General features: G+C 40.4%; 1 protein-coding gene across 2 annotated transcripts in view; it reads right to left on the reverse strand.

Moving 5' to 3' along the window:
- LOC118240894 (NACHT, LRR and PYD domains-containing protein 12-like) overlaps nt 1-27,500 on the reverse strand; it is a 121,149-nt gene that overhangs the window by 73,454 nt on the left and 20,195 nt on the right. Inside the window, exons 9-14 of one of the 2 annotated variants that reach the window (XM_081712310.1) lie at nt 26,374-27,500; nt 23,443-23,616; nt 19,565-19,735; nt 15,586-15,756; nt 11,597-11,770; nt 4,283-4,456 (exon numbers count right to left, since the gene is read on the reverse strand). The exon at nt 26,374-27,500 is cut by the window's right edge and continues 677 nt beyond it. In XM_081712310.1, the coding sequence (XP_081568436.1) occupies nt 4,283-4,456; nt 11,597-11,770; nt 15,586-15,756; nt 19,565-19,735; nt 23,443-23,616; nt 26,374-27,500 (1,991 nt within the window). The remainder of the gene's footprint in view (nt 1-4,282; nt 4,457-11,596; nt 11,771-15,585; nt 15,757-19,564; nt 19,736-23,442; nt 23,617-26,373) is intronic. The other variant, XM_081712299.1, reaches the window with a different exon arrangement.

The raw sequence follows: 27,500 nt of genomic DNA on the forward strand, positions 1-27,500 counted from the left end.
TCCCTCTCTCTCTCTCTCACACGGATAATAGTTCTGTCTCTCTCTCTCTCTCACACACACACACAGATAATAGTTCTGTCTCTCTCTCTCTCTCTCACACGGAAAATAGTTATCTCTGTCTCTCACAAACACACAGATAATAGTTCTGTCTCTCTCTCTCTCACACACAAATAATAGTTCTGTCTCTCTCTCTCTCTCACACACAGATAATAGTTCTGTCTCTGTCTCTCTCTCTCTCACACAGATAATAGTTCTGTCTCTCTCTCTCTCACACACACACAGATAATAGTTCTGTCTCTCTCTCTCACACACACACAAATAATAGTTCTGTCTCTCTCTCTCTCTCTCACACACACATAGATAATAGTTCTGTCTCTCTCTCTCTCTCTCTCTCACACAGATAATAGTTCTGTCTCTCTCTCTCTCTCACACGGAAAATAGTTCTGTCTCTCTCTCTCTCTCTCTCTCACACGGAAAATAGTTCTGTCTCTCTCTCTCTCACACGAATAATAGTTCTGTCTCTCTCTCTCTCTCTCTCTCTCTCTCACACACATATAATAGTTCTGTCGCTCTCTCACACACACACAGAGATAATAGTTCTGTCTATCTCTCTGTCTCAGAGATAATAGTTCTGTCTCTCTCTCTCTCTCTCACACACACACATAGATAATAGTTCTGTCTCTCTCTCTCTCTCTCTCTCACACACACATAGATAATAGTTCTGTCTCTCTCTCTCTCTCTCTCTCACACAGATAATAGTTCTGTCTCTCTCTCTCTCTCACACGGAAAATAGTTCTGTCTCTCTCTCTCTCTCTCTCACACGGAAAATAGTTCTGTCTCTCTCTCTCTCACACGAATAATAGTTCTGTCTCTCTCTCTCTCTCTCTCTCTCACACACATATAATAGTTCTGTCGCTCTCTCACACACACACAGAGATAATAGTTCTGTCTATCTCTCTGTCTCAGAGATAATAGTTCTGTCTCTGTCTCTCTCTCTCTCTCACACACACACATAGATAATAGTTCTGTCTCTCTCTCTCTCTCACACAGATAATAGTTCTGTCTCTCTCTCTCTCTCTCTCTCTCACACACACACAAATAATAGTTCTGTCTCTCTCTCTCTCTCACACGGAAAATAGTTCTGTCTCTCTCTCTCTCTCTCTCACACGGAAAATAGTTCTGTCTCTCTCTCTCACACAGATAATAGTTCTGTCTCTCTCTCTCTCTCTCACACACATATAATAGTTCCGTCTCTCTCTCTCTCTCACACACAGATAATAGTTCTGTCTCTCTCTCTCTCTCACACACAGATAATAGTTCTGTCTCTCTCTCTCTCTCACACACAGATAATAGTTCTGTCTCTCTCTCTCTGTCTCACAGATAATAGTTCTGTCTCTCTCTCTCACACAGATAATAGTTCTGTCTCTCTCTCTCACACACAAATAATAGTTCTGTCTCTCTCTCTCTCTCACACGGAAAATAGTTCTGTCTCTCTCTCTCTCTCTCACAGATAATAGTTTTGTCTCTCTCTCTCTCTCTCTCTCTCTCACGGATAATAGTTTTGTCTCTCTCTCTCTCTCTCTCTCACACACACACACACACACACACACACACACACACACACACACACACACAGATAATAGTTCTGTCTCTCTCTCTCTCTCTCACACACAGATAATAGTTCTGTCTCTCTCTCACAAACACACAGATAACAGTTCTGTCTCTCTCTCTCTCTCTCACATGGATAATAGTTCTGTCTCTCTCTCTCTCTCTCTCACACACAGATAATAGTTCTGTCTCTCTCTCTCTCACAGTTATTATTTCTCTCTCTCTTTCTCAGATAATAGTTCTGTCTCTCTCTCTCTCTCACGCACACATAGGTAATAGTTCTGTCTCTCTCTCTCTCTCTCTCTCTCTCACACACAGAAAAGTTCTGTCTCACACACAGATAATAGTTCTGTCGCTCTCTCTCTCGCTCTCTCTCTCTGTCTCACACACAGATAATAGTTCTGTAGCTCTTTCTCTCTCTCTCTCTCGCACAGATAATAGTTCTGTCTCTCTATGTCTCACACAGATAATAATTCTCTCTCTCTCTCTCTCTCTCTCTCTCTCTCTCTCTCTCTCTCTCTCTCTCTCTCTCTCTCTCTCTCTCTCACACACACACCACACACACACACACACACACACACAGATAATAGTTCTGTCTCTCTCTCACACAAACACACACAGATAATAGTTCTCGCTCTCTCTCTCCATTTCAGACACACACATCTTTCTGGGCATTGAGAGTTCTGGTAAACTGGGATGTGATGATGCTGTCACTTCACCTCTCTTTTGTCTCTCTAGTTTGTTGACTGAGAGCGGTGGAGTGTTGATCATGCCTGTGGTTCCTTTTAGCTGTGCTGCCACAGCTACATCTGCCACAGTCCATCTTTGCACATCATAGTTTCCTACTTTACACACCCTCTACCTGGACATGTCTAATAATCTAGTCTCTCTGTCTGCTGAGGTTCACCTACCCCTGATGTCATGACGTTACTGTCTCAGCTGCCATGGCTCCTCCCACCACCCCATGATGCCCCCTGTTGTAGCCCCCCACACCTCCACCCCACACAGCTACTTCCCCGCTGCCCTTCATGGATGATCTCATACAGGAAGAGTTTCGGTCATGTGCACACCGTCGGGACCAGACTAGGACTTCTAGAAAACCACACTAGACATTAATTGCTTATTGTTCCATATTTCTTTATTTATTTTTCTCCATCTCACTACTTATTCTGCTCCTTATTGTCTATATTCTTACTACTATAATGTCCGTTATTGTCCAGAGGACCCCACCAGTTTACAGCCCACCAGAACCAGTGCACTGAGGACACTGTCAGCACTGACATCCACACGTCTCTCACACATCTGGAGGACATGGACAGTTATGCTCCAGTGCTGTTCACTGATTACAGCTCAGCAGTCAACACAGTCACCCCAACCAAACTGACTGAAACACTCACCACTGGACTCACACCCTCCTTCTGTAAATGGGGGCTGAACTTTCTAACAGACAGAATCAGTCAGTCAGAACTGGCAATGTACATCCAGCACAAGGACTGAAAACACTGGGACCCCCCAGGACTGTGTGGCTGCCCAGTATAACACCAGCATCATCAAACTGGTTTGACTGATCACTGGATGAGACAGCATACAGGAGGGAGGTGACAGACATGGTGACATGGTGTCATGACAACAATCTCTCCCTGAATGCAGACAAGACCAAGAAGATGATTGTTGACCCAAGGAGGAAGGAGAAGCAACAGCACACCCCACTACAGACAGGAGAGATGGAGGTGAACTCCTTCACCTTCCTGGAGTTCACATCAGTGAGGACCTCACCTGGACCTACAACACACACCACATCAGTGAGGACCTCACCTGGATCTACAACACACCCCACATCAGTGAGGACCTCACCTGGACCTACAACAAACACCACATCAGTGAGGACCTCACCTGGACCTACAAGAAACACCACATCATAAAGAAATCCCAACAGTATCTGCTGTGTCCTCTGTTTATGTACGATACACAGCATGACCTGCAGGTAAACACTCTCCTGACATCAGAACTCTGAAAATGTTCAGCTCTTGTTCACAGTTTTATTGGCAACAGGAGGAAACGTGAAACTGAATCACATGAAAGACAAATCAACAACAAGCCAGCCACAACAAGTACCGATATACACAAAACACAATGCAGCAAACTTCACAGAGAATAACATTATCCACCAAATAATGATCTGTGATTACAAATAACAATACAATAAACTACACACAACCACAATGTTTTCAAAAGGTATGAGATGTACGCAGACAACTGCATTAGCACGGCTATAATAACTACAATAACTATAATAACTACAATAACTAGAACTCTTGGAGTTGTATTCTCTCACTCTACGATCGCTACACACATGAACCGACTCGCTGCTACTGACACCCTGTGGTTCATAAATGAATTACAACTAACTTCAAAAAATGGAACAGAGTTTATAAACTCCTGACAGATCAGCATCTGTACTTCCTGAGGAGGCTGAGGAAATGTAGCATGTCAACTAAAACTCAGCAGTTCTACAGGAGAATGATGGAGAGTGAACTCACCAGCCACCACAGTATGATATGGGAACTGCACTACTCAGGAATGGAAGACTCAGTTTTCATTATTTTCTCATTCTCACTCTTTCATAAACACACAAACAAACCCACATACGCATGCACACACTAACGTTCCATACCTGAGAGTGTCCAGTCTGCAGTGGGGATACTCCAGTCTAGCAGAGAGCAGCTTCACTCCTGACTCTCCTGGGTGGTTGTACGTCAGGTCCAGTTCTTTCAGGTGGGAGGGGTTTGACCTCAGAGCTGAAGCCAGAGAAGAACAGCCTTCCTCTGTGACCAAACAACCAGACAGTCTGCAGAAAGGAGGGAAACAGGTAGAGAGACAGAGAGTGAGATGCACTTCCAGAGCAGCCTGCATGGGGCAGCTAGAGAGGCTGCTAACTGTAGTTGGAGGTTCCTCCACTCTCATCTCCAAGATGGCGTCCTCCATGGCAGACGGCTTTATTCACTCCTCTCCAGATCGCTGCTGTCTGTGTTTATTTTAGCTCTTATTTTTATTCAGCCCTTCAGAACTCTAGTGCACTATTAACCTACATCAGAAGAACCCCAAAGCTGGACTTACACTGTGTGATTTCAGTGGTCTTATAAGACTGTTACATGTCAGACTGTATGAGATCATGCCAGTAAAATCTTGGCAGAATTCTACATCTGGCTGTGATAACAGGAGTAAAAACACTGTCACATTTCTGGACCTGTGACTCAGAGATAAAGTCTAAGAATCCTAAGCGATGGATACTTTTTTTGGAAGTTGCAAAGCTGATGCCAGACTTTCACAAGTGTTTTCCTCAAGATTACAGATAGCTAGACTGCAAGTAGATACAACAGACCTTACAATATACCCTACAGTAGATAGAACAGACCTTACAATATACCCTACAGCAGATACAACAGATATCACAATATACCCTACAGTAGATACAACAGATATCACAATATACCCTACAGTAGATACAACAGATATCACAATATACCCTACAGTAGATACAACAGATATCACAATATACCCTACAGTAGATACAACAGATATCACAATATACCCTACAGTAGATACAACAGACATTACAATATACCCTACAGTAAAAACAACAGATATCACAATGTACTCTACAGTAGATACAATATTACAATATACCCTACAGTAGATACAACAGATATCACAACATACTCCATAGTATATAGTATAGTGGAATTATTTTGTCATTATGGGAATATCTCTGAGAAATAGATATCCAAAATCAGCATATTGTAAATGAGTACATGAATTCCCCTAATGGTAGTATGACTTTAATATGGGATTATTAAACTTCCGCGTGCTGTCTGGACAGCAGAGTCCCTTGCAGTCTTCAAACACAGACTGAAGATCCATCTGTTTGTGGAATATTTAAATGACCACTGATCCTGCTCCTATGTTGACTAACTGAAACTCTAGTACTTCTTGTAGGGTGTTTATTACTCTGAGGATGACTGCTCCTATGTTGACTAACTCTAGTACTTATTGTTTACTACCCTGACTGCTCCTATGTTGACTAACTCTAGTACTTGTTTATTACTCTGATGTTGACTGCTCCTGTGTTGACTAACTCTAGTACTTATTGTTTATTGCACTGATTGTCTGTTATAGAGCTTAAATGTATTTTGTACTTCTAGACATTAGCATTGATCCCTGTATTTCAACAGTATTCTAGTTCATTGGTATCTTGCACTCTAACCTACTTTACTGGCTAGGATCTGTTCTATGAGGAAATGACAAAGCACTTTTCTAAGTCGTTCTGGATAAGAGCATCTGCCAAATGCTGTAAAAGTAAATATAAATGTACTCTTATGTGGTCATGGAACTGTCTTGGCTTTATGGGACATTTCTGAGAAATAGATATCCAAAATCAACCTGAATGAAATGAGTACATGAATTCACCCAAAGGTATTATTATTTTAATAGGAGTTTATGAAAAATAGTAGAGTGAAATCTGTCCAAACTTACTCTGCTGATACTCTGCAAATTCAGTCTATACAAAATGAGTGCATTATTTCGCCTAAAGGTAGTTTGACTTTAATATGGATTTATGAAGACATTGTACAGTGAGTGTCCAAACTTACTCTGCTAATAGTCAAGGGCTTCTACTCACATGTGGTAGTGAAACTGTTTTTGCATTTTGTTAAAATTCAGAAAAATATGTAAAACTTCAATATAGATTTATTAATGATCTGGTGATAGCCAAGGGCCACCATTCAATTGGCAGTGGAATATTTCAGCCCTGGAGTTCTCCTGCCCTGCACATTTGCCACATTTCACTAGTGATAACCCCTGTTTCAGCTGGCAGTCCAGATCTATAACCTTCTGAGAAACATTATGTAGAAAAAGCATTTTCCACAATTCTTATTAAGCTGTGCAAATATATTACCAATTGTGTTTAATGTAATTATGCAATTAAACTAGTTCAATCAAGTAAACTGTATTTTGTACTTTTAAATGTAGTAAACGTGCAGGTCCATCGAAGCTCTTAAAAATACAGCGAAATACCGTATAATCGCGCATATAGGCGCATAATTTAAAGCGCGGATGACTTGACCGTGAATCGCTAAAGCGCGGATAGCGTGATCGCGGTTGTAACCTAGTGACCACCTGTAACCTAGTGACCACCTGTAACCTAGCTACAAGGTTTAAATGTGTTTAAACTGATGTAGGGGACATGACTGATTAATACACAGCTGTACTTCATGAACACCAGATGTTATAAATCACATCCCCGTCAAATCTCCCGTCACACCCTCACCCTCCTCCCTCCTGCTCTCAACTACGTGAAGATCCAACCGCATTTCTCCTAAAGTCTGTAACATGATTGTTGCAAAGACAAGAAGTCCAATCTTGCTTATTGACGGTTTGGTCAAATTGTTGAGACTGTTAGCTGGTTAGATATCTGTGCTGAACAGTAAACAACTAAACAAATCAACATAGCTAGACTTTCTTTGCTAACATTACCTAGTTAGCTGTTAGCCATGAATGACGATCAGAGATTCAGTGAAAAACTCACACAGGCTTTGTCTGTCTGTTTTAGTCCATCTACTTTTACTTTTTGTCTGTCCCTTTCTGGTATTTTCCTTTTCTCTTGGAAATCACCATAGCAGCAAATATCCTCCAATTCCAGTTTGAGATTTTTTGTCATTTTCATGATCCACTACAGTTCTCTTATATTCTGCCGCCCCGGCCGTCCTACCACATATTTGATTGGATAAAATTACTGTCACTCAAAATGAGAACCTTCTCACTCATATTCCTGTTACTGCTGGATACAAGTGCTTCTTGGATATTCATGTTATTACTACCTTTATTTTTTTTTTTCAAATGGTACAATTTAAAAAAATTGTGGAGTGTTTTTATTGTACCTTTTGACATTTTTTAATACGTCAACATAGACTTCGTAAAAACACAAGGGCAACAATCACAAGGTTATTACTGTATTTCTAGACCAAACTGTTTTCTGCTGTTTCGTGTGCTCCCAGTTTTAGTTGAGAAAAATATTAGGAACATTATCTTCACTACATATAATGGTGTTATACTGTTTCTGACCATTCTGGTGCCCTACACACACCCAAACACACCCTGCTGCTACCACACTACAGTTACAGTGAAACTACAAACACTCCATAACTGCAGCCTGATTAGATTTAATAGACAGACTGAACACAGGCATGCTAATAGAACACAGATTTGTACCTTCAGTTTCCAGAGTTGGCTCTGTCCTAGTACAATTCCCCCGAGGTCATTGTGCCAGTGTTGGGTAGTGTAGTCTATTGTGTGGCTGTGTGTATCAACATAAAATATCGTGGGTGTAGAAGATTACTGTACATTCACTGAGTGGATTTGAGCTTGTTACATCTACTACTGTATTTTCTTTTCCCTCTTCTGGTTTATGTTTAATGAAGACAGGTTTGGGGTGGAGCAAGTGTTGGGTTTGGTTTTTATTCTGGCTTATACTCCCCATAGAGTCAGACGGCATGTTTGTAAATCTCTATTACTTTTTAGTAATAGTGGTTTGTGCTCAGAATAAAGTGTCTGTTGTGGTCTCTCCCCCTACACTGCCACATAACAGATGTATAAAGGTTGGTATCTCTCTCTAATCATCTGCAGCTGAAATAACCAGCAACTGAAGATGGCTGCCTCCAACACTCCAAACACTGTAAGATAATACTGATGATTTTCTTCATAATTTGTGAACCCTAAAGACGGCCACGTTACTATATTGTGTGGGATGTAGCTTGGACACATATAAATGTGCAACATATTATAACTGTAGCATAACCATTGTATTAGAGTGTTGCTATGAACAATGCATTAAATAAGAGTTTTACACATTTTTTCCTTTTTTTTTTTAACAGAACAGTGCCTTGACTCTCCCACTATTTGTATTTTATATCTTTTTCCCTGCAAAACACCTTAACTATTGTTTCTGAACTTCTGAGCCCTCCAGACATCTTGTGGTTTAAAATATTTTCAGTAGTCATTGTTTGTTCTCCTGTATGGAGCAAGCAGAAAGACAAGGAGCACAGCAAGGGGTCCAGTGAGGAGCACATTCTGTCAGTGGTGGTCACACACAGATAATAGTTCTGCCTCTCTAACACATACAAATAGATCTGTCTGTCTGTCTCTATTTCACACACACACACAAACTAACAGATAATAGTTCTGTCTCACACTTACAAATAATAGATCTGTCTCTCTCTCTATTTCTCTCTCATACACACACACACAGATAATAGTTGTGTTTCTCTCTCTCTCTCACACACACATACAAATAATAGTTCTCTCGCTCTCACACACACAGATAAAAGTTCTCTCTCTCTCGTTCTCTCTCTCTCTCTCTCTCTCTCTCATACACACACACACACACAAATAATAGATCTGTCTGTCTCTCTCTCACTGTCTCTCGCTCTCTATTTCAGACACACACACACACAGATAATAGTTCTCTTTCTCTCTCAAACACGTAGATAACAGTTCTGTCTCTCACCCAAACACAGATAAAAGTTCTCTCTCTCTCCCCCTCTCTCTCTCTCACACACACACACACACACACACACGTTTCAATCAAGGTGAAGCATTATAAACAGTAAATGAAACATACTTGTGTCAATCTGTGTAATAAATAAGATTTCAAATGGTAGTCATATTAGCTCTGAACTAAACAGTGTGAGGTCTGGTTTACTGTGTATAAAAAGTAGTTATACTGGTCCTGAATTAAACAGTGTGAGGTCTGGTCTACTGTGTATAAACAGTAGTCATATTGGTCCTGAACTAAACAGTGTGAGGTCTGGTTTACTGTGTATAAACAGTAGTCATATTCTCCCTGAACTAAACAGTGTGAGGTCTGGTTTACTGTGTATAAACAGTAGTCATATTCTCCCTGAACTAAACAGTGTGAGGTCTGATTTACTGGCTGGGAAATAATTTTAGCACCAAATGTCCAGTTGAGGCCTGCAGAACATATTTATTGGGGGGACAGATGGGACCAGTGAACATCTTGTGGTGACACACTAAAATGGCCTTACAGCACAGAGGAATTTCAGGGTACACAAGTTAATATAGTGGTAAAACCACTATTATAGTGTGTAATAAACTAAATACTGTTTAATGCCTTATCAGATTATAATATTCACATGAGGTCAGTCAGGGAATCATTAATTAACCCATAAGATTACAATTTGAATGAATCATCACCAGTAAATCAAGGGTGTGGGTTACATAAACATAAATATTATTAACTGAGAAAGGTTTAATTTCTGTCCAGCACTAAATATTTTATATCACTTACAAGTATCTTCCATTCTTTGATTCATCCCCTCGAAAAAGGTTGTATTTCAAGATTCCAAAAATTCTGTGTGTGGCTATAATTCTACATTTAGTTATAATTCTACAAGTGGTTATAATTCTGTGTGTGGTTATATTTCTACATGTAGTTATATTGCTACATTTGGTTAGAATTCTGCATGTGATTATAATTCTACGTGTGGTTATATTTCTACGTGTGGTTATAATTCTCAGTGTATCTGAATTATGTAGTATCAAATGATGAATTATGGGTGCAGAAATGTCTGATCTAAAGTTCTGATGTAATACAAAACACCACACATGCTATGCACCACACACACACACACACACACACACACACACACACACACACACACACACACACACACACACACACACACACACACACACTTCACTCCTTCTCTCCTCCTAATCTCCTGATTATTGATTACTGTGTCTTGTGTGTCTTTCTTTCTCTCTTGTAATTAAGTCCACAGGTTCACTCGTCCAGTGCTGAACATTGTTCCTCACTACTGTGTTCAGATGTCCTGAGTTTACTGTCAGCTGTCTGCTCAGTTTCTCTCTCTGCTGACTCCACGTCGTCTACCATCACTGTTCTATTTTTGTTTGATGTCTCTGGCTTGATGAAAAAATTAGCAGCCAACATTTACTCCTAAGTCAAGCTAATATGACGTTAGTGTGAGGTATCTAGGTGTAGAAACCAACAATATACTGTAACTTGGCAAGCTTAAGGTTACTAATATTAGCCAGCTACATGTTTCATAAAAACACCTGTGGAGAAAGATCACAGGTTTATCTTAAGGAATAACCAATAAACCTTTCAGGTCTATTGAATGAATATTAACTTGTTGCGTTGCTTCCTCCAGCATGGCTGTCAGTTCAGCTCACCTCAACATGTATTGAACACACAGTGTAGATCATAATGAGAACAGGGTCTCCCACCCATAAACGCAAGGGAATCGTGTGATTGTAAAAGTGTCCGGTAATGTGTCTGGAACCTCAATGGTTCAGCTTTAAATGTTTTAATCAATATTTTAAGGGCTTTTATTTGCAGAGAGATTAGAATGACTGATGTTTACAGTGTTTCCATACATAAACTACATAAAATCACTCAGTGAAAATCTTACATTAGAACACTTCATTTTACAACACAGCTGTTGGACTTTCTGAATATATTCATCCTGTAAGACATTTTGCAAAATTTCTGCTCTCAGGCGACCAAAAATGCAGCTTGTGGACAAAATGCCAAAGCGCCTAGTTGAAGCAGCATTGTAATAAATACACCTGTACATGTGGACAAGGACTCATCTGTGTCTTCTCTTTACAATGTTATATATTTCTTCTAGACTTGAAAATCTGCTCATGCATCACAAATGTAACTCTTTATCTCCACAGTGTGGTCATTTAATGAAATGCAGTGAGGTTTCAACAGAAAACTATATTTAGAAATATTTAAAGAAAAGAACTTTATAATATAATATAAAAGTGTATATTTCCTTGCATTGCCTTGCCTGGAAATGTTTGTTTAATACTGTACTATAAGGGAGTTGACAATGACCCTTTTAAAATGGCTCTTTATTTACATTCAAAAATAGTCACAGAAACTCACCTGAGAATCTCCAGTTTACAGTGTGAACTCTTCAGTCCAGCACAGAGCTGCTCCACTCCTGAATTCTGCAGGTCATTATTATTCATCTCCAGCTCTCTCAGTGAGGAGTTTTCTGTTTGTAGAACTGATGTGAGAGATTTGCAAGACTCTTCATTGAGACCACAGCCAGATAATCTGTAAAAGAGTAAATACAGTAAATAATGTAGTTCAGACAGAGGATGATGAATTAAAAGATCTGAACTGCTAATAAAAATTTTAAGAAGAGCTTGAAAGGTCTGGAACACACTGATACATTTTCAGCCGTTTAATTTTACAAACACAGCAACATTTCAACACTACTGTGTCTTCATCACAGACAAAATGGACAAAGACATGACAAATAACATTCATTAGCAACCTAAGACAGGTGACCAAATAATGGATGGTTGGTTCATAAGTCAGTGAATGGCAGTTACCATAATCAGAGTCCCAATATCAAAATATCCCACCCCTAACACCATAACAGGAAACAGAACAACACAGATCTCATTCAATGTTTCACAAATACAAACACACTAATATACAAACAGAAAATATTGTTGGAAGACATGCAGAGTAGTTATTATGGAGGAATAAACACTGCAGTAGTGATTATGGAGGAATAAACACTGCAGTAGTGATTATGGAGGAATAAACACTGCAGTAATGATTATGGAGGAATAAACACTGCAGTATTGATTATGTTGGAATGAACATTGCAGTAGTGATTATGGCGGAATAAACACCACAGTATTGATTATGGTGGAATAATCACTGTAGTGTTTTTCATGGAGAAATAAACACTGCAGTAGTGATAATGGAATAATGAACACTGCAGTATTGATTATGGAGGAATGAACATTGCAGTAGTGAACATTAGTGTATGAACACTGCAGTACTAATGATGGTGGGATGAACACTGCAGTAGTGATTATGGAGGAATGACAGAATGCAGAGAGCAGAATCTTTTACTAGTGTTTACATTCCTGTGCTCACACTATGAGTCACTGATCATGAAACATTCTCCTCTGCCTTTGCTTTTCCCAGTGAGGTCCCGAGTTCTGTCTGTGTGGTGCACCGAGAATCTTGGAGGCTTAATAGCTGAGTTAGGGACCCCATCCATCAGTCAGGTGTGTGTGAGGCAGACCCCATCCGTCAGTCAGGTCTGTGTGAGGCAGACCCCATCTGTCAGTCAGGTGTGTGTGAGGCAGACCCCATCCGTCAGTCAGGTGTGTGTGAGGCAGACCCCATCAGTCAGTCAGGTGTGTGTGAGGCAGACCCCATCCGTCAGTCAGTTCTGTCTCTCTCACACACAGATAATAGATCTGCCTCTCACACACACAGTTCTGTCTCTCTCTCTCTCTCTCTCTCTCTCTCTCACACACACACAAACACACAGATAATAGTTCTGTCTCTTTCACACACACAAATAATAGATCTGTCTGTCTCTCTCTTGTGGTGACACACTAAAATGGCCTTACAGCACAGAGGAATTTCAGGGTACACAAGTTAATACAGTGGTAAAACCACTATTATAGTGTATAATAAACTACATACTGTTTAATTCCTTATCAGATTATGACATTCACATGAGGTCAGGCAGGGAATCATTAATTAACCCATAAGATTACAATTTGAATAAATCTTCACGAATAAATCAAGGGTGAGGGTTACATAAACATAAATATTATTACCTGAGAAAGGTTTCATTTCTGTCCAGCACTTAATATTTTATATCACTTACAAGTATCTTCAGTTCTTTGATTCATCCCCTCGAAAAAGGTTGTATTTCAAGATTCCAAAAATTCTACATGTGATTATAATTCTATGTGTGGTTATATTTCTATGTGTGGTTATAATTCTCAGTGTATCTGAATTATGTAGTATCAAATGATGAATTATGGGTGCAGAAATATCTGATCTAAAGTTCTGATGTAATTACAAAACACCACACATGCTATGCACCACACACACACACACACACACACACACACACACACACACACACACAATATCGCTACTTCACACAACTAATATATTCACTAAAATCAACCATTTACATTAACACAAAAAAACAACTAAACAAGTCAGCAGAGCTGTGGGGCTACAGTGAGAGTGGACACAGCCGACACTACAGCAGATCTGTGGAGCTACAGTGAGAGTGGACACAGCCGACACTACAGCAGAGCTGTGGGGCTACAGTGAGAGTGGACACAGCCGACACTACAGCAGAGCTGTGGGGCTACAGTGAGAGTGGACACAGCTGACACTACAGCAGACCTGTGGGGCTACAGTGAGAGTGGACACAGCTGACACTACAGCAGAGCTGTGGGGCTACAGTGAGAGTGGACACAGCTGACACTACAGCAGAGCTGTGGGGCTACAGTGAGAGTGGACACAGCTGGCTCCTCTGTCTCTGTCTGCTGTGTTCACTCTCTTCCATGTCCTCCTCCTGGACACTTTCACCATCAAGTTCTTCTGTCTTTTCTCTCTCCTGCTGTCTTCTTACTAAAGAAGGTTGCCATGGCAATAGCATTACTCTTTCTCTTCATCCTGGTTGTTTTCTGTTTCTCTATACTAACTGTAAACGAACAAGCAGGAGTATTTTATATTCTAGCCAGTTCCTTAGATTTAAGGAAGCTAACATTAGCCTCATTAGCTTTGTTACAGTACATCAGGCACCCAGTGTGACACACACACACACACACACACACACACACACACACACACACACACACACACACACACACACACACTTCACTCCTTCTCTCCTCCTAATCTCCTGATTATTGATTACTGTGTCTTGTGTGTCTTTCTTTCTCTCTTGTAATTAAGTCCACAGGTTCACTCGTCCAGTGCTGAACATTGTTCCTCACTACTGTGTTCAGATGTCCTGAGTTTACTGTCAGCTGTCTGCTCAGTTTCTCTCTCTGCTGACTCCACGTCTTCTACCATCACTGTTCTATTTTTGTTTGATGTCTCTGGCTTGATGAAAAAATTAGCAGCCAACATTCACTCCTAAGTCAAGCTAATATGACATTAGTGTGAGGTATCTAGGTGTAGTAACCAACAATATACTGTAACTTGGCAAGCTTAAGGTTACTAATATTAGCCAGCTACATGTTTCATAAAAAACACCTGTGGAGAGAGATCACAGGTTTATCTTAAGGAATAACCAATAAACCTTTCAGGTCTATTGAATGAATATTAACTTGTTGTGTTCTTTCCTTCAGCACAGCTGTCAGTTCAGCTCATCTCAACATGTGTTGAACACTCGGTGTAAATCATAATGAGAACAGGGTCTCCCACCCATAAACGCAAGGGAATCGTGTGATTGTAAAAGTGTCCTGTAATGTGTCCAGAACCTCAATGGTTCAGCTTTAAATATTTTAATTAAGATTTTAAGGGCTTTTATTTGCAGAGAGATTAGAATGACTGATGTTTACAGTGTTTTCATACATAAACTACATAAAATCACTCAGTGAATATCTTACATTAGAACACTTCATTTTACCACACTGTTGTTGGAGTTTCTGAATATATTCATCCTGTAAGACATTTTGCTAAATTTCTGCTCTCAGGTGACCAAAAATGCAGCTTGTGGACAAAATGCCAAAGTGCCTAGTTGAAGCAGCATTGTAATAAATACACCTGCACACGTGGACAAGGACTCATTGGTGTCTTCTCTTTACAATGTTATATTTCTCTTCTAGACTTGAAAATCTGCTCATGCCTCACAAATGTAACTCTTTGTCTCCACAGTGTGGTCATTTAATGAAATGCAGTGAGGTTTCAACAGAAAACTATATTTAGAAATATTTAGAGAAAAGAACTTTATAATATAATATAAAAGTGTAAATTTCCTTGCATTGCCTGGAAATGTTTGTTTAATACTGTACTATAAGGGAGTTGACACTGACCCTTTTAAAATGGCTCTTTATTTACATTCAAAAATAGTCACAGAAACTCACCTGAGAATCTCCAGTTTACGGTGTGACCTCTTCAGTCCAGCACAGAGCTGCTCCACTCCTGAATTATGCAGGTCATTATTATTCATCTCCAGCTCTCTCAGTGAGTTTTCTGTTTGTAGAACTGATGTGAGAGATTTGCAAGACTCTTCCGTGAGACCACAGCCAGATAATCTGTAAAAGAGTAAATACAGTAAATAATGTAGTTCAGTCAGAGGATGATGAATTAAAAGATCTGAACTGCTAATAAAAATGTAAAGAAGAGCTTGAAAGGTCTGGAACACACTGATACATTTTCAGCCTTTTAATTATACAAACACAGCAACATTTCAACACTACTGTGTCTTCATCAAAGACAAAATGGACAAAGACATGACAAATAACATTCATTAGCAACCTAAGACAGGTGACCAAATAATGGATGGTTGGTTCATAAGTCAGTGAATGGCAGTTACCATAATCAGAGTCCAAATATCAAAATATCCCACCCCTAACACCATAACAGGAAACAGAACAACACAGATCTCATTCAATGTTTCACAAATACAAATACACTAATATACAAACAGAAAATATTGTTGGAAGACATGCAGAGTAGTGATTATGGAGGAATAAACACTGCAGTAGTGATTATGGAGGAATAAACACCACAGTATTCATTATGGTGGAATAATCACTGTAGTATTTATTATGCAGAAATAAACACTGCAGTAGTGACTATGGAATAATGAACACTGCAGTATTGATTATGGAGGAATGAACATTGCAGTAGTGAATATTAGTGTATGAACACTGCAGTACTAATGATGGTGGGATGAACACTGCAGTAGTGATTATGGAGGAATGACAGAATGCAGAGAGCAGAATCTTTTACTAGTGTTTACATTCCTGTGCTCACACTAGGAGTCACTGATCATGAAACATTCTCCTCTGCCTTTGCTTTTCCCAGTGAGGTCCTGAGTTCTGTCTGTGTGGTGCACCGAGAATCCTGGAGGCTTAATAGCTGAGTCAGGGACCCCATCAGTCAGGTGTGTGTGAGGCAGACCCCATCAGTCAGTCAGGTGTGTGTGAGGCAGACCCCATCCGTCAGTCAGGTGTGTGTGAGGCAGACCCCATCCGTCAGTCAGGTGTGTGTGAGGCAGACCCCATCAGTCAGTCAGGTGTGTGTGAGGCAGACCCCATCCGTCAGTCAGGTGTGTGTGAGGCAGACCCCATCCGTCAGTCAGGTCTGTGTGAGGCAGACCCCATCAGTCAGTCAGGTGTGTGTGAGGCAGACCCCATCCGTCAGTCAGTTCTGTCTCTCTCACACACAGATAATAGATCTGCCTCTCACACACACAGTTCTGTCTCTCTCTCTCTCTCTCTCTCTCTCTCTCTCTCTCTCACACACACACACAAACACACAGATAATAGTTCTGTCTCTTTCACACACACAAATAATAGATCTGTCTGTCTCTCTCTTGTGGTGACACACTAAAATGGCCTTACAGCACAGAGGAATTTCAGGGTACACAAGTTAATACAGTGGTAAAACCACTATTATAGTGTATAATAAACTACATACTGTTTAATTCCTTATCAGATTATGACATTCACATGAGGTCAGGCAGGGAATCATTAATTAACCCATAAGATTACAATTTGAATAAATCTTCACGAATAAATCAAGGGTGAGGGTTACATAAACATAAATATTATTACCTGAGAAAGGTTTCATTTCTGTCCAGCACTTAATATTTTATATCACTTACAAGTATCTTCAGTTCTTTGATTCATCCCCTCGAAAAAGGTTGTATTTCAAGATTCCAAAAATTCTACATGTGATTATAATTCTATGTGTGGTTATATTTCTATGTGTGGTTATAATTCTCAGTGTATCTGAATTATGTAGTATCAAATGATGAATTATGGGTGCAGAAATATCTGATCTAAAGTTCTGATGTAATTACAAAACACCACACATGCTATGCACCACACACACACACACACACACACACACACACACACACACACACAATATCGCTACTTCACACAACTAATATATTCACTAAAATCAACCATTTACATTAACACAAAAAAACAACTAAACAAGTCAGCAGAGCTGTGGGGCTACAGTGAGAGTGGACACAGCCGACACTACAGCAGATCTGTGGAGCTACAGTGAGAGTGGACACAGCCGACACTACAGCAGAGCTGTGGGGCTACAGTGAGAGTGGACACAGCCGACACTACAGCAGAGCTGTGGGGCTACAGTGAGAGTGGACACAGCTGACACTACAGCAGACCTGTGGGGCTACAGTGAGAGTGGACACAGCTGACACTACAGCAGAGCTGTGGGGCTACAGTGAGAGTGGACACAGCTGACACTACAGCAGAGCTGTGGGGCTACAGTGAGAGTGGACACAGCTGGCTCCTCTGTCTCTGTCTGCTGTGTTCACTCTCTTCCATGTCCTCCTCCTGGACACTTTCACCATCAAGTTCTTCTGTCTTTTCTCTCTCCTGCTGTCTTCTTACTAAAGAAGGTTGCCATGGCAATAGCATTACTCTTTCTCTTCATCCTGGTTGTTTTCTGTTTCTCTATACTAACTGTAAACGAACAAGCAGGAGTATTTTATATTCTAGCCAGTTCCTTAGATTTAAGGAAGCTAACATTAGCCTCATTAGCTTTGTTACAGTACATCAGGCACCCAGTGTGACACACACACACACACACACACACACACACACACACACACACACACACACACACACACACACACACACACACTTCACTCCTTCTCTCCTCCTAATCTCCTGATTATTGATTACTGTGTCTTGTGTGTCTTTCTTTCTCTCTTGTAATTAAGTCCACAGGTTCACTCGTCCAGTGCTGAACATTGTTCCTCACTACTGTGTTCAGATGTCCTGAGTTTACTGTCAGCTGTCTGCTCAGTTTCTCTCTCTGCTGACTCCACGTCTTCTATCATCACTGTTCTATTTTTGTTTGATGTCTCTGGCTTGATGAAAAAATTAGCAGCCAACATTCACTCCTAAGTCAAGCTAATATGACATTAGTGTGAGGTATCTAGGTGTAGTAACCAACAATATACTGTAACTTGGCAAGCTTAAGGTTACTAATATTAGCCAGCTACATGTTTCATAAAAAACACCTGTGGAGAGAGATCACAGGTTTATCTTAAGGAATAACCAATAAACCTTTCAGGTCTATTGAATGAATATTAACTTGTTGTGTTCTTTCCTTCAGCACAGCTGTCAGTTCAGCTCATCTCAACATGTGTTGAACACTCGGTGTAAATCATAATGAGAACAGGGTCTCCCACCCATAAACGCAAGGGAATCGTGTGATTGTAAAAGTGTCCTGTAATGTGTCCAGAACCTCAATGGTTCAGCTTTAAATATTTTAATTAAGATTTTAAGAGCTTTTATTTGCAGAGAGATTAGAATGACTGATGTTTACAGTGTTTTCATACATAAACTACATAAAATCACTCAGTGAATATCTTACATTAGAACACTTCATTTTACCACACTGTTGTTGGAGTTTCTGAATATATTCATCCTGTAAGACATTTTGCTAAATTTCTGCTCTCAGGTGACCAAAAATGCAGCTTGTGGACAAAATGCCAAAGCGCCTAGTTGAAGCAGCATTGTAATAAATACACCTGCACACGTGGACAAGGACTCATTGGTGTCTTCTCTTTACAATGTTATATTTCTCTTCTAGACTTGAAAATCTGCTCATGCCTCACAAATGTAACTCTTTGTCTCCACAGTGTGGTCATTTAATGAAATGCAGTGAGGTTTCAACAGAAAACTATATTTAGAAATATTTAGAGAAAAGAACTTTATAATATAATATAAAAGTGTAAATTTCCTTGCATTGCCTGGAAATGTTTGTTTAATACTGTACTATAAGGGAGTTGACACTGACCCTTTTAAAATGGCTCTTTATTTACATTCAAAAATAGTCACAGAAACTCACCTGAGAATCTCCAGTTTACGGTGTGACCTCTTCAGTCCAGCACAGAGCTGCTCCACTCCTGAATTATGCAGGTCATTATTATTCATCTCCAGCTCTCTCAGTGAGTTTTCTGTTTGTAGAACTGATGTGAGAGATTTGCAAGACTCTTCCGTGAGACCACAGCCAGATAATCTGTAAAAGAGTAAATACAGTAAATAATGTAGTTCAGTCAGAGGATGATGAATTAAAAGATCTGAACTGCTAATAAAAATGTAAAGAAGAGCTTGAAAGGTCTGGAACACACTGATACATTTTCAGCCTTTTAATTATACAAACACAGCAACATTTCAACACTACTGTGTCTTCATCAAAGACAAAATGGACAAAGACATGACAAATAACATTCATTAGCAACCTAAGACAGGTGACCAAATAATGGATGGTTGGTTCATAAGTCAGTGAATGGCAGTTACCATAATCAGAGTCCAAATATCAAAATATCCCACCCCTAACACCATAACAGGAAACAGAACAACACAGATCTCATTCAATGTTTCACAAATACAAATACACTAATATACAAACAGAAAATATTGTTGGAAGACATGCAGAGTAGTGATTATGGAGGAATAAACACTGCAGTAGTGATTATGGAGGAATAAACACCACAGTATTCATTATGGTGGAATAATCACTGTAGTATTTATTATGCAGAAATAAACACTGCAGTAGTGACTATGGAATAATGAACACTGCAGTATTGATTATGGAGGAATGAACATTGCAGTAGTGAATATTAGTGTATGAACACTGCAGTACTAATGATGGTGGGATGAACACTGCAGTAGTGATTATGGAGGAATGACAGAATGCAGAGAGCAGAATCTTTTACTAGTGTTTACATTCCTGTGCTCACACTATGAGTCACTGATCATGAAACATTCTCCTCTGCCTTTGCTTTTCCCAGTGAGGTCCCGAGTTCTGTCTGTGTGGTGCACCGAGAATCCTGGAGGCTTAATAGCTGAGTCAGGGACCCCATCAGTCAGGTGTGTGTGAGGCAGACCCCATCAGTCAGTCAGGTGTGTGTGAGGCAGACCCCATCCGTCAGTCAGGTGTGTGTGAGGCAGACCCCATCAGTCAGTCAGTTCTGTCTCTCTCACACACAGATAATAGATCTGCCTCTCACACACACAGTTCTGTCTCTCTCTCTCTCTCTCTCTCTCTCTCTCTCTCACACACACACACAAACACACAGATAATAGTTCTGTCTCTTTCACACACACAAATAATAGATCTGTCTGTCTCTCTTGTGGTGACACACTAAAATGGCCTTACAGCACAGAGGAATTTCAGGGTACACAAGTTAATACAGTGGTAAAACCACTATTATAGTGTATAATAAACTACATACTGTTTAATTCCTTATCAGATTATGACATTCACATGAGGTCAGGCAGGGAATCATTAATTAACCCATAAGATTACAATTTGAATAAATCTTCACGAATAAATCAAGGGTGAGGGTTACATAAACATAAATAATATTACCTGAGAAAGGTTTCATTTCTGTCCAGCACTTAATATTTTATATCACTTACAAGTATCTTCAGTTCTTTGATTCATCCCCTCGAAAAAGGTTGTATTTCAAGATTCCAAAAATTCTACATGTGATTATAATTCTATGTGTGGTTATATTTCTATGTGTGGTTATAATTCTCAGTGTATCTGAATTATGTAGTATCAAATGATGAATTATGGGTGCAGAAATATCTGATCTAAAGTTCTGATGTAATTACAAAACACCACACATGCTATGCACCACACACACACACACACACACACACACACAATATCGCTACTTCACACAACTAATATATTCACTAAAATCAACCATTTACATTAACACAAAAAAACAACTAAACAAGTCAGCAGAGCTGTGGGGCTACAGTGAGAGTGGACACAGCCGACACTACAGCAGATCTGTGGAGCTACAGTGAGAGTGGACACAGCCGACACTACAGCAGAGCTGTGGGGCTACAGTGAGAGTGGACACAGCCGACACTACAGCAGAGCTGTGGGGCTACAGTGAGAGTGGACACAGCCGACACTACAGCAGAGCTGTGGGGCTACAGTGAGAGTAGACACAGCTGACACTACAGCAGACCTGTGGGGCTACAGTGAGAGTGGACACAGCTGACACTACAGCAGAGCTGTGGGGCTACAGTGAGAGTGGACACAGCTGACACTACAGCAGAGCTGTGGGGCTACAGTGAGAGTGGACACAGCTGACACTACAGCAGAGCTGTGGGGCTACAGTGAGAGTGGACACAGCTGACACTACAGCAGACCTGTGGGGCTACAGTGAGAGTGGACACAGCTGGCACTACAGCAGAGCTGTGGGGCTACAGTGAGAGTGGACACAGCTGACACTACAGCAGAGCTGTGGGGCTACAGTGAGAGTGGACACAGCTGGCTCCTCTGTCTCTGTCTGCTGTGTTCACTCTCTTCCATGTCCTCCTCCTGGACACTTTCACCATCAAGTTCTTCTGTCTTTTCTCTCTCCTGCTGTCTTCTTACTAAAGAAGGTTGCCATGGCAATAGCATTACTCTTTCTCTTCATCCTGGTTGTTTTCTGTTTCTCTATACTAACTGTAAACGAACAAGCAGGAGTATTTTATATTCTAGCCAGTTCCTTAGATTTAAGGAAGCTAACATTAGCCTCATTAGCTTTGTTACAGTACATCAGGCACCCAGTGTGACACACACACACACACACACACACACACACACACACACACACACACACTTCACTCCTTCTCTCCTCCTAATCTCCTGATTATTGATTACTGTGTCTTGTGTGTCTTTCTTTCTCTCTTGTAATTAAGTCCACAGGTTCACTCGTCCAGTGCTGAACATTGTTCCTCACTACTGTGTTCAGATGTCCTGAGTTTACTGTCAGCTGTCTGCTCAGTTTCTCTCTCTGCTGACTCCACGTCTTCTACCATCACTGTTCTATTTTTGTTTGATGTCTCTGGCTTGATGAAAAAATTAGCAGCCAACATTCACTCCTAAGTCAAGCTAATATGACGTTAGTGTGAGGTATCTAGGTGTAGTAACCAACATTATACTGTAACTTGGCAAGCTTCAGGTTACTAATATTAGCCAGCTACATGTTTCATAAAAACACCTGTGGAGAGAGATCACAGGTTTATCTTAAGGAATAACCAATAAACCTTTCAGGTCTATTGAATGAATATTAACTTGTTGCGTTCTTTCCTTCAGCACAGCTGTCAGTTCAGCTCATCTCAACATGTGTTGAACACACCGTGTAAATCATAATGAGAACAGGGTCTCCCACCCAAAAACGCAAGGGAATTGTGTGATTGTAAAAGTGTCCTGTAATGTGTCCAGAACCTCAATGGTTCAGCTTTAAATATTTTAATTAAGATTTTAAGGGCTTTTATTTGCAGAGAGATTAGAATGACTGATGTTTACAGTGTTTCCATACATAAACTACATAAAATCACTCAGTGAAAATCTTACATTAAAACACTTCATTTTACAACACAGCTGTTGGAGTTTCTGAATATATTCATCCTGTAACACATTTTGCTAAATTTCTGCTCTCAGGTGACCAAAAATGCAGCTTGTGGACAAAATGCCAAAGCGCCTAGTTGAAGCAGCATTGTAATAAATACACCTGCACACGTGGACAAGGACTCACTGGTGTCTCCTCTTTACAATGTTCTATTTCTCTTCTAGACTTGAAAATCTGCTCATGCATCACAGATGTAACTCTTTGTCTCCACAGTGTGGTCATTTAATGAAATGCAGTGAGGTTTCAACAGAAAACTATATTTAGAAATATTGAGAGAAGAAAAATAGTCACAGAAACTCACCTGAGAATCTCCAGTTTACGGTGTGAACTCTTCAGTCCAGCACAGAGCTGCTCCACTCCTGAATTCTGCAGGTCATTATTATTCATCTCCAGCTCTCTCAGTGAAGAGTTTTCTGTTTGTAGAACTGATGTGAGAGATTTGCAAGACTCTTCAGTGAGACCACAGCCAGATAGTCTGTAAAAGAGTTAATACATTAAATAATGTAGTTCAGTCAGAGGATGATGAATTAAAAGATCTGAACTGCTAATAAAAATGTAAAGAAGAGCTTGAAAGGTCTGGAACACATTGATACATTTTCAGCCTTTTAATTTTACAAACACAGCAACATTTCAACATTACTGTGTCTTCATCAAAGACAAAATGGACAAAGACATGACAAATAACATTCATTAGCAACCTAAGACAGGTGACCAAATAATGGATGGTTGGTTCATAAGTCAGTGAATGGCAGTTGCCATAATCAGAGTCCAAATATCAAAATATCCCACCCCTAACACCATAACAGTAAACAGAACAACATAGATCTCATTTAATGTTTCACAAATACAACTACACTAATATACAAACAGAAAATATTGTTGGAATCCATGCAGAGTAGTGATTATGGAGAAATAAACACTGCAGTAGTGATTATGGAGGAATAAACACCACAGTATTGATTATGGTGGAATAATCACTGTAGTGTTTTTCATGGAGAAATAAACGCTGCAGTAGTGACTATGGAATAATGAACACTGCAGTATTGATTATGGAGGAATGAACATTGCAGTAGTGAATATTAGTGTATGAACACTGCAGTACTAATGATGGTGGGATGAACACTGCAGTAGTGATTATGGAGGAATGACAGAATGCAGAGAGCAGAATCTTTTACTAGTGTTTACATTCCTGTGCTCACACTATGAGTCACTGATCATGAAACATTCTCCTCTGCCTTTGCTTTTCCCAGTGAGGTCCCGAGTTCTGTCTGTGTGGTGCACCGAGAATCCTGGAGGCTTAATAGCTGAGTCAGGGACCCCATCAGTCATTCAGGTGTGTGTGAGGCAGACCCCATCAGTCATTCAGGTGTGTGTGAGGCAGACCCCATCAGTCAGTCAGGTGTGTGTGAGGCAGACCCCATCAGTCAGTCAGGTGTGTGTGTGAGGCAGACCCCATCAGTCAGTCAGGTGTGTGTGTGAGGCAGACCCCATCAGTCAGTCAGGTGTGTGTGTGAGGCAGACCCCATCAGTCAGTCAGGTGTGTGTGTGAGGCAGACCCCATCAGTCAGTTAAGTGTGTGTGAGGCAACTATCTCATGTCTGCTGTTGACATGAAATGTGTCCCTGGAGTTTGTCCTTCATGGACTGTATGTGTGCAGTAAAATACTGGGGAGAAGAGGATGGTTCACATGTTTCAGTTGGATCAGAACTGACTCACTTCTCCTGCACTGCTTGTGTGAGGACTCAAGGACTTCTGACTTTTTGTACAAAAGAACTGATGCAGTCAGTTTCACAACTGTGCTTACATGCATTTGAGTAGAGCCAAATAGTAATACTTTCTGAAATTCATTAAAAAACGTTCAACTGTTCACTCAAATTATGCTGATTATATGATTTGTAAAGAAAATCATTGTATTAAACTTGAGAGAAATGCAAAACAATCATTTTCACTAGTGGTCTGAGATATTGGTCCCACTGTATGTGAGCAACAGTAGTAGTCTGCTACAATTTTAGGTGAGTGACAGTAGTAACAGCATTAGCTTCTGGGAGACTCACTGCATGTTACACTGATCACACAGAGCTGTGAACGTCACTGCATGTTACACTGATCGCACAGAGCTGTGAACGTCACTGCATGCTACACTCATCATTTTACATTTATGGCATTTAGCTGACGCTTTTATCCAAAGCATCTTACAATTATGACTGAGTACAACTTGAGCAATTGAGGGTTAAGGGTCTTGCTCAGGGGCACAACAGTGGCAACTCAGCAGCGGTGGGGCTTGAACCAGCAACCTTCTAATTAAAAGTCAAGTACCTCAATCACACAGCACTGAAGGTGTAGTACTGGAATCAGTTGCTGTTAATGATGTTAGTTTATTTTGACTTAAACTTATTTACAACTAGATTATGACAAATTGCCTTGGTAAAATATTTAAACAATGAAAATGTTTCAGATGAAGTCATATTAACACCTACACCTTTATATAGTGTTTCAGATGAAGTCATATTAACACCTACACCTTTATAAATGTGCCCAATCACCATCATCGGCTCTAAAGAAAACCTGTGATAAAGTTTGAAAACTGCCATCAGTGTGAAATATATATATGTGTGTGTGTGTGTGTGTGTGTGTGAGTGTGTGTGTGTGCATATGTGTATACATTGGTTATGCTCATCCTTGTGCACTTTTCTCTGTATTGGTCAGTAGTGATTGAACTGTAATGTTGATCAGAAAGCTGAACTGATAGTTCATATTTGAACCCTTTTGTATGTTACACTGTGTGGTGTGGTGTGTGTGTGTGTGTGCGCGTGTACACACTGATATTTCGTACTTGAACACTTCTGTATGTTACACTGCAGCACATTTTCTCTGGCTGTTTTACTAAGAGTGTGAACTATAAACAAACACTGTTGGCCACTGTTTTAAATGTAGGACCATTCTCAATACACAGGCACACAACTACCCATGACATCAAATATCATTTAACCATCATTAATACATTTAGACTAATGAATGACTGGACAGTGTTACTATATTCCAATGTTCCACAACTTTATGGTTTAACTTAAGCACCTGGTGATGGGATCTCTCTATCCTGCTCTCTCTCTAATGTTCCCTCTCTCTCTCTCTCTCTCTCTCTCTCCTTTTCATTTTTCACAGAAGACCTTCTGAGTCAAGAACATCCACTGCCTGCTACACCCACTGTTCATCTCTAAATGAAAATACTCACAAGGCTTTTCTGGATGCTTTGACCACTGGCAGCAGTCTCAGTAGACATTCCTCTGATGGGTCATATTTCCTCAGGTCAAACTCATCCAGCTCCTCTTCTGAGTTCAGCAACACAAACACCAGAGCTGACCACTGAGCAGGAGACAGTCTGGCTCCATGGAGACTACTGTTACCTCCTCTGCTCAGGTATGTTTGGACTTCCTGCACTAGAGAATGATCATTCAGTTCATTCAGACAGTGGAACAGATTGATGGATTTCTCTGTAGAGGGACTGTCACTGATCTTCTTCTTGATGTACTTGACTGTTTCCTCTTTGCTGTGAGAGCTGCTTCCTGTCTGTGTCAGTAGGCCTCGTAAGAGAGTCTGATTGGACTCCAGTGAGAGACCCAGAAGGAAGCGGAGGAAAAGGTCCAGGTGTCCATTTTGACTCTGGAAGGCCTTGTCCACTGCACTGTTGAGGAAGACAGACATTGGGGTTTTGAAAATATTGAAAAATCCAGAGTATTTCTGTTGCAGCACATTGGTGTTGGTGGAGATGAAGGAAGTAAACACATATACAGCAGCCAGAAACTCCTGAACACTCAGATGTACAAAGCTAAACACCTTCCCCAGCTGTAGCTCAAACTCCTGTCTGAAGATCTGAGTGCACATTCCTGAATACACTGCCATTTCTCTGACATCAATGCCACTGTTTCTCAGGTCTTCCTCATAGAAGATCAGGTTGCCTTTTTCTAGCTGTTGGAAAGCCAGTTTTCCCAGTGCCAAAACATTTTTTCTCATGTGACGTGGGTGAGTGGGACCTTTTTGTCCTTTCATACTTTGTCCATATTTTTGATCCTTGTGTCTGAGCTGAAAGATCAGGAAGTGTGTGAACATCTGAGTCAGAGTCTTGGGGATCTCTCTAATCTCTGCTTCACCTAACATTCTCTCTAGAACAGTGGCTGCAATCCAACAGAAGACTGGAATGTGGCACATGATGCAGAGGCTTTTTGACGACTTCATGTGTGTGATGATTCTATTGGCCAGGCCCTGATCACTGATTCTCTTCCTGAAATACTCCTCTTTCTGTGGTTCACTGAACCCTCTTACCTCTGTTACCTGGTCAACACACTCAGGAGGGATCTGATT

Source organism: Electrophorus electricus, chromosome 1 (genome assembly GCF_041902795.1).
Source record: "Electrophorus electricus isolate QZ-2024a chromosome 1, ASM4190279v1, whole genome shotgun sequence".
Taxonomy (NCBI): Eukaryota; Metazoa; Chordata; class Actinopteri; order Gymnotiformes; family Gymnotidae; genus Electrophorus; species Electrophorus electricus.